A 12,680-nucleotide genomic window follows, 5' to 3' on the forward strand; every position below is an offset into this window, starting at 1 on the left:
ACTTGTGTGTGTTGATCTGTTAGTGTGGAGTTTTTCTCCTTCTCTCTACAGTCTGTCTCGCTGCAGTATTAGAGGTGAAGGCTGCGCTGCTCTGGCTTCAGCTCTGAGGTCAAACCCCTCATCATACCTGAGAGAGCTGAATCTGGACCTCAATGAACCAGGAGACTCAGGAGTGAAGCAGCTCTCTGCTCTGCTGGAGGATCCACATTGTAAACTGGAGAAACTAGAGTGAGTTACTGACTTACTGTCTCTTTATACACATGCAAACACACACACACACACACACACACACCCTCACACACACAGAGTCAATATCCTCACACACACACACACACGCACACAGTCAGTATCCTCACACACACTGTCAGTACACACACATCCGCACTCTTTCACTCACACACACACACACACACACACACACAGTCAATATTCCCTCTCTCTCTCCTCAATCTTCATCTCACTATCAATGTATTTATTAAATTCCCATACACACACTATCACAGTGCATCTCTCAAACACACACACACAACATATTGTGAACGTGCAAGTGTGTGCCTGTGCTTATCTGTGTGTTGATCTGTAAGTGTGAGGAGTTTTTCTCCTTCTCTCTGCAGGCTGGTTAACTGCAGTATTACAGATAAAGGTTGTGCTGCTCTGGCTTCAGCTCTGAGGTCAAACCCCTCATCACACCTGAGAGAGCTGAATCTGAAACACAATAAACCAGGAGACTCAGGAGTGAAGCAGCTCTCTGCTCTACTGGAGGATCCACACTGTACACTGGAGAAACTAGAGTAAGTTACTGACTTACTGTCTCTTTATACACACACACACGCTCACACAGACACACCCACACACACACACACTCACACACACGCACACTCACACACTCTCACACACACACACACACACACACACACACACACACACACACACACACACACACACACTGTCAATATGCAAATATCCTCTCATGCACACACCACACCCACACACACAGTCAATACCCACCCCACACACACAGTCACACACACACACACACACACACACACACACACACACACACACACACACACACACACACACACATCCCCACTCTCTCACTCATACAGAGTCAATACACCCCCACACACACAGTCAACACCCCCCCATCAATATCCACACAAACACACACACACACAGTAAATATCCTCACACACACACACACACAGTCAATATCCTCACACACACACACAGTCAATATCCTCACACACACACACAGACACACACAGTCAATATCCTCACACACACACACATACACAGTCAATATCCTCACACACACACACACACACACACACAGTCAATATCCTCCCACATGCACACACACACACACACACACACACACACACGCGCACACATTCAATATCCTCACACACACACAGTCAATATCCTCACACACACACACACACACACACACACACACGTACACACAGACATATACACACACACAGACACACACACACATACACACACACACACACAGAGTCAATATTCTCACACACACACACACACACACATTCAATATCCTCACACACACACACACAGTCAATATCCTCACACACACACACACACACATACACACAGACATATACACACACACAGACACACACACAGAGTCAATATCCTCACACACATACACACACACACAGAGTCATTATCCTCACACACACACACACACTCAATATCCTCACACACACACAGTCAATATCCACACACACACACGTAAACACAGACATATAAAACACACAAACACACACACATTCACACACACACACACACAGTGTCAATATTCTCTCACACACACACACACACACACACATTCAATATCCTCCCTCACACACACAGTCAGTATCCTGTCACTCACACACACACTGTCAATACACAAATATCCTCTCACGCACACACCCACAGTCACACACACACATCCCCACTCTCTCACTCACACACACACACACACACATAGTCAATATCCCCGCTTTCTCTCTCTCACATACACACTATCACTGTATTTATTAGATTCCCATACACAGACTCTCACACTCTCACACACTTGCTCATTCTCTCATTATACACACACTACTGCATCTCTCAAACACACACACAACATATTGTACACGTGCAATTCTGTGTGACTGTACTTGTCTGTGTGTTGATCTGTAAGTGTGAGGAGTTTTTCTCATTCTCTCTGCAGTCTGTCTTGGTGCAGTATAACAGATGAAGGCTGTGCTGCTCTGGCTTCAGCTCTGCGGTCAAACCCCTCATCACACCTGAGAGAGCTGAACCTGAACTACAATAAACCAGGAGACTCAGGAGTGAAGCAGCTCTCTGCTCTACTGGAGGATCCACACTGTAAACTGGAGATACTAGAGTGAGTTACTGACTTACTGTCTCTTTACACACACACATAAACACACACAGTCAATATTCTCACATACACACACACACACACACACACATTCAATATCCACACACCCTCAATACACCCCCCACATGCAGTCTCACACATACACATCCCTACTCTCTCACTCACACACAGTTAATATCCGCCCACTCACACAAACAGAGTCAATGTCCACACACACACACACACACACACACACACAGAGTCAATATTCTCCCTCACACACAGTCAGTATCCTGTCACTCACACACACACACAGTCAGTACAGCCCCACACACAGTAACACACACACATAACATATTGTACACGTGCAAGTGTGTGTGCCTGTGCTTGTCTGTTTACTGATCTGTAAGTGTGTGTTTTTCTCCTTCTCTCTACAGTCTGTCTGACTGCAGTATTAGAGATGAAGGCTGTGCTGCTCTGGCTTCAGCTCTGAGGTCAAACCCCTCATCACACCTGAGAGAGCTGAATCTGGACTACAATGAACCAGGAGACTCAGGAGTGAGGCAGCTCTCTGCTCTACTGGAGGATCCACACTGTAAATTGGAGAAACTACAGTGAGTTATTGACATACTGTCTCTTTATACACACACACACACACACACACAGAGTCAATATCCTCCCTCACTCATACACACACAAATACATACATACAAACACACACACACACGCACGCACACACACACACACACACACACACACACACACACACACACACATTGTCAATATCCATATGCAAACATACAAACACACACACACAGTCAATATCCACACATACACACACAGTCAATATCCTGTTACTCAGACACACACTATCAATGCACAAATATCCTCTCATGCACACACCACACCCACACAGTCTCACACACACACATCCCCACTCTCTCACTCACACACACAATCAATACCCCTCCACATAGTCACACACACACACACACAAATACACACACAGTCAATATCCCCTCTCTCTCTCTCCCTCTCACTTAAACACCATCACTGTATTAATTAGAGTCTCATACACACACTCTCACACTGTGTCTCACACACTCACTCATTCTTTCATTATACACACACTACTGCATCTCTCAAACACACATACACAAAACATATTGTGAATGTGCAAGTGTGTGTGCCTGTGCTTGTCTATGTGTTGATCCCTAAGTGTGAGGAGTTTTTCCACAGAGTGTATTTCCTCTCTCTCTCTGACACCCAAACACTATCACTGTGTAAATTAGATTCACATGAACACACTCTCACTCATTCATTCTCTCTTTACACACACCCACACACACACACACACACACACACACACACACACACACACACACACACACACACACACACACACACACACACTATCACTGCTTCTCTTATGAACACCCAAACAACATATTGTGCATATCTGTGTGTTGATCTGTAAGTGTGAGATGTTTTTCTCCTTCTCTCTGCAGTCTGTCTTGGTGCAGTATAACAGATGAAGGCTGTGCTGCTCTGGCTTCAGCTCTGAGGTCAAACCCCTCATCACACCTGAGAGAGCTGAATCTGGACTACAATAAACCAGGAGACTCAGGAGTGAAGCAGCTCTCTGCTCTACTGGAGGATCCACACTGTAAACTGGAGAAACTAGAGTGAGTTACTGACTTACTGCCTCTTTATACACACACACACACACACACACACACACACACACACACACACACACACACACACACACACACACACACACACACACACACACACACATGTTTGTAGTTTTAAGCTTTAGTGTAGGTGATGTGTTTCATATGTGAATATGTGGGGTTTGTAGTTTTAAGCTTTAGTGTGGGTGATGTGTTTCATATGTGAATATGTGGGGTTTGTAGTTTTAAGCTTTAGTGTGGGTGATGTGTTTCATATGTTAATATGTGGGATTGTAGTGTTGGTGATTTTCTTTTGCCCAAGCATGTGGAATTTTGTTTAGTGTGTTTGACACAGAGAAAGATATTTTGTTTCTGTAGTGATTTTATAGTTCTCTTGGTGTTTATGGGTGTTTATATGGAGAATATAATTAGTCAATTCTGTATTTTTTCTTGTGATTGTTCATGATTTTTCTCAATAGTGTGTTAGTTTTAATTTGGTTGTGTTAGTTTTAATGTGTGTATGATGGTGGTTTAGACACTATAATGGTGATGCTGTACACTGGAGATGTTGAACATCTAAAACAGCTTTAATACTCCACTCTCATCCTCACACTCTGTATGGAGGGTGTGAATGGGTGTGAATGGGTGTGTGTCTGTATGGAGGGTGTGAATGGGTGTGAATGGGTGTGTGTCTTGGTGAGAGAGTGTTACAGAGAGAGTGTTTTGTTTGTGTGTGAGAGAGAATGACTCTACAACTCTTATACAGTTTGTGTTCTGTGTATTTAGTTTACTGTGTGTTAGAGGTGTTTACACTCCTTTTACCTATGTGTACAGTCTGATGGCTGAATGTTTTTGTCCTGTTCTTACAGTATCTGGACACCACACACCTGACCTGGACACCACACTGCTGACGTGTTCTAAGTCTCACAGAGAGAAGAGGATGACCAAACACACACATGTGACTGTACATGTGATTCTCCATGTGAACATGACTACAACACAGGGCTGACGTGGACGTCACGCACACCTGACCTGATTTGAAGCTCGGGTGCCTGTCTGTTCTCTAGTGCTCATTAGTATGAAGTTTACAGAGATCATTAAAGCTAAACCTGCATATGAGTGTAAAGAAAAGGTTTATTAAAAAATTAAATGTACAGTTTTAAACTTCCCCCTAACTACCCCACAAAATCCTCAACACTGAATAATAAAGTTTTAAGCTTTAATAAACACAGACTCACCTTGGGTTTAATACACACATGTTATGTGTGATGCAGGTCTTATGTATGGTGTGACGATTTGGATGGGTCAGTTATTCATTAAATCATGAGGTAACATGCCTATTTCAGCTGTTTATAAACACAAATCTCCTGAGAGAAATCTTGAGGAAAAAATGATGTAGGTTTTTTGGATCATTCTGGAAGGTGGAATTCCAAATGTCAGCACATGTCAGCAAATATCGAGGAATTCCAAATGTCAGCACTCCTCCAACCCCCATGAATCCGGATCTGTGAGCGTGAATCAGAAAAGCGGATTCTCGCTCCGCTGAGAGCGGCGGACTTCACCGTGAGAATTTATGTCACCCGCGACATTTAGCTCTGCTCCTGGCTAAAGAAGGCTGCATTTAGTGGTTGGTGATTTGCTGTGAAGGTGAGGTGGAGGTTAGGTGTGGGAGAATTAAACAGTTTAGGGTTCTTTTATGGAGGTTTTTGGTCAGGACCTAGCGAAGCACACAAGCCACTGTGATCACAGGAAGCTTCCTTTAAATCGGCTGTTCTCCCTTCTGAAGAGCTGAGAGATGATGACTCGTTAAAATGGGTTAAGAAGAAAATACCTTAAGTAAAAAAAGATCAGTTTTCCAGTTTACAACAGCAATCCTAAACCTCGAGTATGGCACTGGAATTCATATGATATATTTCATAAAAGGAGAATAACATTATGATGAATAGGCTGCTTTCTTTGTGCTGTATCATCAGGAGAGCATGAGCCCTGTGTTTGACAAATGTTTGATAAATGTTTGACTGATTAAAATGTACCTGACCGTTCCTTGAAGTCTGAAGAGAAAGAGAAAGCAGTTACGTGGATTTCTGTACCAGTGTGAGTTTCATTTATAGACACTGTTAGACATCTCAGATCATCAGTACCAGTTTGGGTTTCATTTGTAGACACTGTTAGACATCTCAGATCATCTGTACCAGTTTGGGTTTTATTTGTAGACATTGTTAGATATCTCAGATCATCGGTACCAGTTCTAGCTCATCAGTTCTAGCTCATCAAATTCTAGCTCAAATTCTAGCTCATTAAATATTACTTCTGACACAATTGCAGCATGTAATTATTTCAATGTATTAAACTCTTAGTGTAGGAACAGGTGACAGGATACAGGTGGTAAGAATTTTAGGAAGTACTGTTTAGTTTGTCAATCAAAACAAAAACAAAAATCACAGCATTGCTTTTCAGCAGTTTCTCAAACAAGAAACCTCTTGTATGCCAGGTAGATTCTCTCTCTGGATCTGGCAATCTACTGACATTGAAATCCACATATGGGCTACCAATAACCATGTACAGATGCAACCGGTTTTATCTGTTGATTAATTTGGCATGTCTCTCTAGCTTGCTGCTGTATGCTGTTGTAGCTCACATGGTAGAACTGGTAGAGCAGGGTGCTGGCAAGAACATAGTAAGATGCAATCTGTTGAATAAATGAACATTTTCCTGTCCATTCTTTAGAACAGTCATATGTGCTATTTCCAATTATACAGTTTATTATATATACACATTTGCTTGTCTTGAGATTTCCAGCAATGTAGGAGGTAATACTAAATACTTATATTATGTGTGTGTGTGTGTGTGTGTGTGTGTGTGTGTGTGTGTGTGTGTTTGTGTGTTTGGAGTACAATAGAGAGTATTAAAACATCACATAAATGGAAATTAATGGATATCAAGTAAGGACAAATTATTCAATGTTGACATTTTTCATTTCAACCTAAAATGAAAAAATAGACAAATCCCTATAAATGCTAATATTTAATTACTTGACATGTGGTTACAGTTTCCTGATCTTAGTAAAGCATAGTAACTGCTTTTTTAGATTGGCTGGTTGTTATCTGACTAAACAATCCTGTGAGACTGTGGGTACACTGCTACAATTGAAAAACTCACCCCTCAAAGAATTGGACATTAGTAGAAACAACCTGCAGGATTCAGGAGTGAAATTACTATCTGTTGGGCTGAGGAGTTCATACTGTAAACTGGAGCTGCTTAGGTCAGTATGTCTTAGGTTCTTTTCATGGTTGTTTTTTGTTTCTTTTTGTAATACAAATTATATTGAGCATACACATGGTTATTAACACCTGCATTAATAGTATACACTCTTAAAAAATAAAGGTGCCAACTATTGCCTAAAAGGTTTTTGGAACAATGCCAGTAGAAGAACCATTTTTGGTGGTGCCAAAATAATCTTTTTTTGGTTCCATAAATAACAAGGTTTAACAAGGTTTAATAATTCAGAGCACTTAAAAATATTATTTTTCAGAACCTCTGCTTAAAAGGCTTTTTGTGAATTATCCAAGAACCAATACCAAATGTTTCTTAGTAGCAAATGGTACTTCAACAGCTAAATATAAACCTGAATGCATTGGAACTACAGGAGTAACCAATAAGCAAATTCTAAACATTCTGTTTATTATTAATCAAGAACTTTCAATCATCACATAATAATGTTTTTTATTTTTAAGTGAGGAGAAACCAGCTTTCTAGAAAGAAAACAATTTAGTTTTAGCAGCAGATCTTAAATTATCCCTAAAAACAATCTGAAAGTACTCAGACATCAATATTAATATTAATATTAGGTCAATTTAGGCCATTAATATAAAATCAATATTAGGTCAATTTAGGCCATTAATATAAAAATGTTTTCTATTGGGTGACCATTATATTTTGATCCAAAAAGGCTCAATGTTAACATGATATATGCAATACATGTATTTTCTCTTATTCCTTCTTACAGCTTATTGTAGACTACTTGGATGTAATCTCAGTGAGCAATCCTGTGAAAATGTGGCTACATCATTACTGTCAGCAAGTACGTCACTGAAAGAGCTGGATCTTAGTTACAATGACCTGAAGGACTCAGGAGTGAGTCTGCTCTCTGCTGGACTAAGGAGTTCACATTGCAAATTGGAGATCTTGAGGTTAGTGTTTATGATTGAGACTCTTGTCTTACATACATTTAGACCCCTATCTTGGTATGTCAGCTAAAAAAAACCCAACGTACACTTAATAAAGAAATAATAATTATAAAGTAGTAATAATTATAAGCATATGTGAGCATTAATCCATCCCAGTTCCCTTGACACATTGAACTCTGAAAGAACTCAAGGCACTGGGTAAACATTACTGTTCAAACAGTAGCTGAATTACCTAAGCATTAACTTGTATTTAGTAAAATCATGATTGATTCAGTTATGACTCATCAATTAATCATTAACATCTCTGCCAACCGACAGACTTCCCCAGAGCTATATTCCTTCACATTTTAGTCATTTAGCTCTGATTACATTAAGCTCTGAGAGGTCTTCTATTACTAGAAGACAAGAAGAGCCCACCTTTCTTTGATTATTCCAGTGAAGCCAACATAAGACAGACGTGTTATTGAGTCATGAAAGTGAGGTAATTCCAAATTATCATGCATTTTCAAAGTAAACGATGAAAAAAACCCAATCATCTTTATTTATATAGCACTTTTCATTTTGAATGTTCATCCAATATTTTAAAAAATGCAGTACATAGATAATGTTTAAATAAGTAATATTATTATTCTAAAGGTTATACTAACAGTCTAACAGAACCAGCGCAGCAGGTTTTTGATTTCTACTTATTGTAAACCACTGTAACATGGTTTACTTATTGTAAACCACTGTAACATATGTAACATATGCCACTATTAACTGTTACAGTAAATAACTGGAACTATTAATAGTGGCATAAAATGAAAAAGATAATTATTTGTGTGAAAACAGAGCAACTAAGGATGTGTTCATATTTGGCAGTTTTGGTTTGTGTAAAATGAACCCTGGTGCAATTAACTGTTAAGTTATTGAATGTGTTTTGGCAGAGAGTAGCCCACTATTCAGCAAGCTTATATCTTACCCACCTGTTTTGCATCATTTCTGTAAGGAATTTCACACAAATTTGTTGACTCAGTTCTATATCGCAAGGTTAATACTATGCCCTTTCAAAAGATAGCAGCTGACCAAACTGCCTTTCACTTGTTGTTTACTTGTAGTAATGGGTTGGTTTACAAAAACAAACATCTAAAATATCTAAACATATATGCCTTTCAAAATCAGCGGGTAGCAAAAGTGGCAAAATATTTGTTTGAAGACCACATTATTTTAATTAATTATGGATTGCCTATATTATTGACATTCAAAATCTTGTTCAGTTTTGTTTTCTAGACTTGAAATAATTTCTTTTCATGAGAGAGGAAGTATTGTAAAAATGCGATTTGTTACAATAAATGTGAATGTACAATTTATTTTATTTATTTGGGGGACATTGACAGTTTATGCAATGCTTTGGTATAAAGGTTATATTCATGTTAATATTTGTTGGAGAGAGTGAAGATTGAGTCCTGTTGTATGGGGCTCTCTGTGCAGATTAGTTGAGTCTGGAAAGGTAAAAATCAAGTTTTCAAGTTTCAAGTTTGGTTTATTTGTCACATACATAGTCATACACAGTATAACCCGCAGTGAAATGGTGGAGAGTGCTCTGTCCAAACTGAGGAAAAGAAAACAGGGGTGCATAGAGAAAAATATATATATGCAAGATAAATATATATATTCAATGTATGTACAATATATGTATATTATGATTATATACACAATGTACAATGTATATAGTTGGGTATATATGTACACAATCTACAGAATGTACAGATCCATTTTGTATAATAACATATCTACAGTTGTTGTGTAACAAGGTAATTGAGTATAAAATCTATATATACAGAGGTACAGATATACAGTTATGTTACATGGTGGTGGTGGTCCCCACAGTTTATCAGTTTCCCTGTTTCAGGGCCCGAATGGCCTGTGGGAAGAAGCTCCTCTTCAGCCTCTCTGTCTTGGTCTGCAGGGAGCAAAAGCACCTCCCTGACCTCAACAGAGAGAAGAGTCTATTGTTGGGATGGGTGGGGTCCTTCACAATTTTCCTGGCCTTGGTCTGGCACCGCTTGTAGTAGATGGTCTGCAGGTCAGGAAGTTCCGTGTGAATGATGCGCTCTGCTGAACGCACTACCCTTTGGAGTGCTTGTCTGTCCTGCTTGGTGCTATTCCCAAACCAAACTGTGATGTTCCCCGTGAGGATGCTCTCGATAGTGCAGGTGCAGAAGTTCCGCAGTACTTTGGAGGGCAGTCTGAAGTCTCTTAGGCGTCTGAGGTGGTAAAGATGCTGACGAGCCTTCTTTGCCAGGGAGTTGGTATGGCGGGACCAGGACAGGTCCTGTGAGATGTGAACACCAAGGTACCTGAAACTATCTACTCTCTCCACCGTGGTTCCACCGATCCTCACAGGTTGGTAGTGCCGCTCCTGCTTCTTGCTGCAATCCACGATCAGCTCCTTTGTCTTACTGATGTTTAGGAGGAGATTATTTTCCTGGCACCAGTTTTCCAGGTGTTTAATCTCCTCCAGGTAGGCCCTCTCGTCGTCCGAGATCAGACCCACGACAACGGTGTCGTCAGCAAACTTGACAATGATGGTGGAGCTGGAAGTGGCTGTGCATAGGTGTACAGTGAGTAGAGCAGGGGGCTTAGGACACAACCCTGAGGAGCTCCAGTGCTGAGGGTGAGGGTGGATGAGGCGCAGTTGCCCACCCATACTGATTGTGGTCTGTCTGTTAGGAAGTTGGAGATCCAGTCGCACAGGGATGTATGCAGTCCTAGATCTCCCAACTTAGTAGTGAGTAGGGAGGGGATGATAGTGTTAAATGCTGAACTGTAGTCGACAAACAGCATTTTAACATAATTTCCCCTCCCTTCGTCCAGGTGAGTCAGTGTAGTGTGGAGCAGATGTGCAATTGCATCGTCAGTGGAGCGGTTGTGGCGGTATGCAAACTGCAGTGGGTCCATGGAGGCTGGCAGTGAAGATGTGATGAAGTCTCTGACTAGCTTTTCAAAGCATTTCATCACGACTGATGTGAGGGCGACAGGGCGGTAGTCATTGAGGTCGGAGGGTCGAGATTTCTTCGGGACGGGGACGATGGTGGACTGCTTGAAGCTGGACCCTCCCGCAGGCTTTGAGGACCCTCCCGCAGATACCATCTGGTCCCATCGCCTTCCTGGTGTTCACCCTTTTAAACACTCTCCTCACCTCATTCTCCGTGATGATGAGAGGGCGCTGTTCTATGGTGGGCCCCGCGCATGTGCCATTAGCTGCGCCGATAGTGCCATTTGGACTAGCGCTGTTAGCACTAGCGCTGTTAGCATTGGCGCTGGTAGCATTAGCGCTGTTAGCATTAGCGCTGCTAGATGTAGCCTCAAAGCGAGCAAAGAATGTATTCAGCTCGTTCGCCAGAGACTCATCCGCACTCATCAGTCCAGAGGGTGGGCTCCTGTAGTCCGTGATCATCCGTAGTCCCTGCCACAGGGATCTAGATTCAATCTGCTGGAACTGTGTCTCTAGTTTCTTCCCGTAGCGCCGCTTCACCTCCCTCACCGCCCTGTGCACTCCGTATGCTGCAGACTTGTACTCGTCCATGTTCCCGCTGATGATCCCCGCATTGTAGGCAGCAGTGCGAGAGTTCAGAGCCTCGCGGATGGTTCTGTCCACCCAGGGCTTCTGGTTGGAAAACTTCTTGATGGTGATTCTTGGGATCGTGTCGTCCACCAGTTTCCCAATAAACCCCACTACTGCCTCCGTAAACTCGCTGACATCATCAGTGCTGCGCCGGAACATGTCCCAGTCTGCATCATCCAGAGCGTCCTGCAGAGCGGCCACCGATTGGTCTGTCCAGCGCGCGACCTCCCTCTGAACCGGAGCTTCCCGTTTCAGCCTTTGTTTATATTTTGGTAGGAGGAAGATGGCGGCGTGGTCCGACTTACCAAACGGTGGATGCGCTAGTGCCTTGTAACTGTCCTTGTATGGGGTGTAGCAGTGGTCTAGTGTCCTATTTCCCCTGGTGGGGAAGGTTACGTGCTGGTAAAGGTTGGGCACTGCACGCTTGAGGTTAGCGCTGTTGAAATCCCCAACCACAACAAGTGCAGCATCCCGGTGCTGTGCCTGAAACTGTGTGAGAGCCTCATGAAGTTCACACAGTGCAGTGTCCATGTTAGCCTGAGGTGGGATGTACATGGTGTTGATGATGACCGAAGTGAACTCCCGGGGAAGGTAGAAAGGACGAAGCTTGAGGGCGAGCAGCTCCAGGTTGGGTGAGCAGGAGCGGGTGAGAATAACAACATTGGCATTGTTACACCAGCTGTTGTTTACCATCACACACACTCCGCCGCCTCTCGACTTCCCCGAATCTGCCATCCTGTCCATGCGGTGAACCGAGAAGAACTTGGCCGGCTGGATAGCGTGGTTTGGTACCGCTGGGTTCAGCCACGACTCGGTGAAGCAGAGGAGAT

At 42.3% G+C, this 12,680-nt stretch overlaps 1 protein-coding gene across 1 annotated transcript in view; it reads left to right on the forward strand.

Moving 5' to 3' along the window:
- The window catches only part of LOC145652792 (NACHT, LRR and PYD domains-containing protein 3-like), a 14,071-nt gene extending 8,781 nt beyond the window's left edge, over positions 1–5,290 (forward strand). The window contains exons 5-10 of the mRNA XM_081704274.1: positions 52–228; positions 615–791; positions 2,228–2,404; positions 2,818–2,994; positions 3,889–4,065; positions 4,926–5,290. Coding sequence (XP_081560400.1) covers positions 52–228; positions 615–791; positions 2,228–2,404; positions 2,818–2,994; positions 3,889–4,065; positions 4,926–4,947 — 907 coding nt within the window. The 3' untranslated portion in view covers positions 4,948–5,290. The remainder of the gene's footprint in view (positions 1–51; positions 229–614; positions 792–2,227; positions 2,405–2,817; positions 2,995–3,888; positions 4,066–4,925) is intronic.
- The last annotated feature ends 7,390 nt before the right edge of the window (positions 5,291–12,680 follow it).

The sequence above is a fragment of the Electrophorus electricus genome, chromosome 21 (genome assembly GCF_041902795.1).
Source record: "Electrophorus electricus isolate QZ-2024a chromosome 21, ASM4190279v1, whole genome shotgun sequence".
Taxonomy (NCBI): domain Eukaryota; kingdom Metazoa; phylum Chordata; class Actinopteri; order Gymnotiformes; family Gymnotidae; genus Electrophorus; species Electrophorus electricus.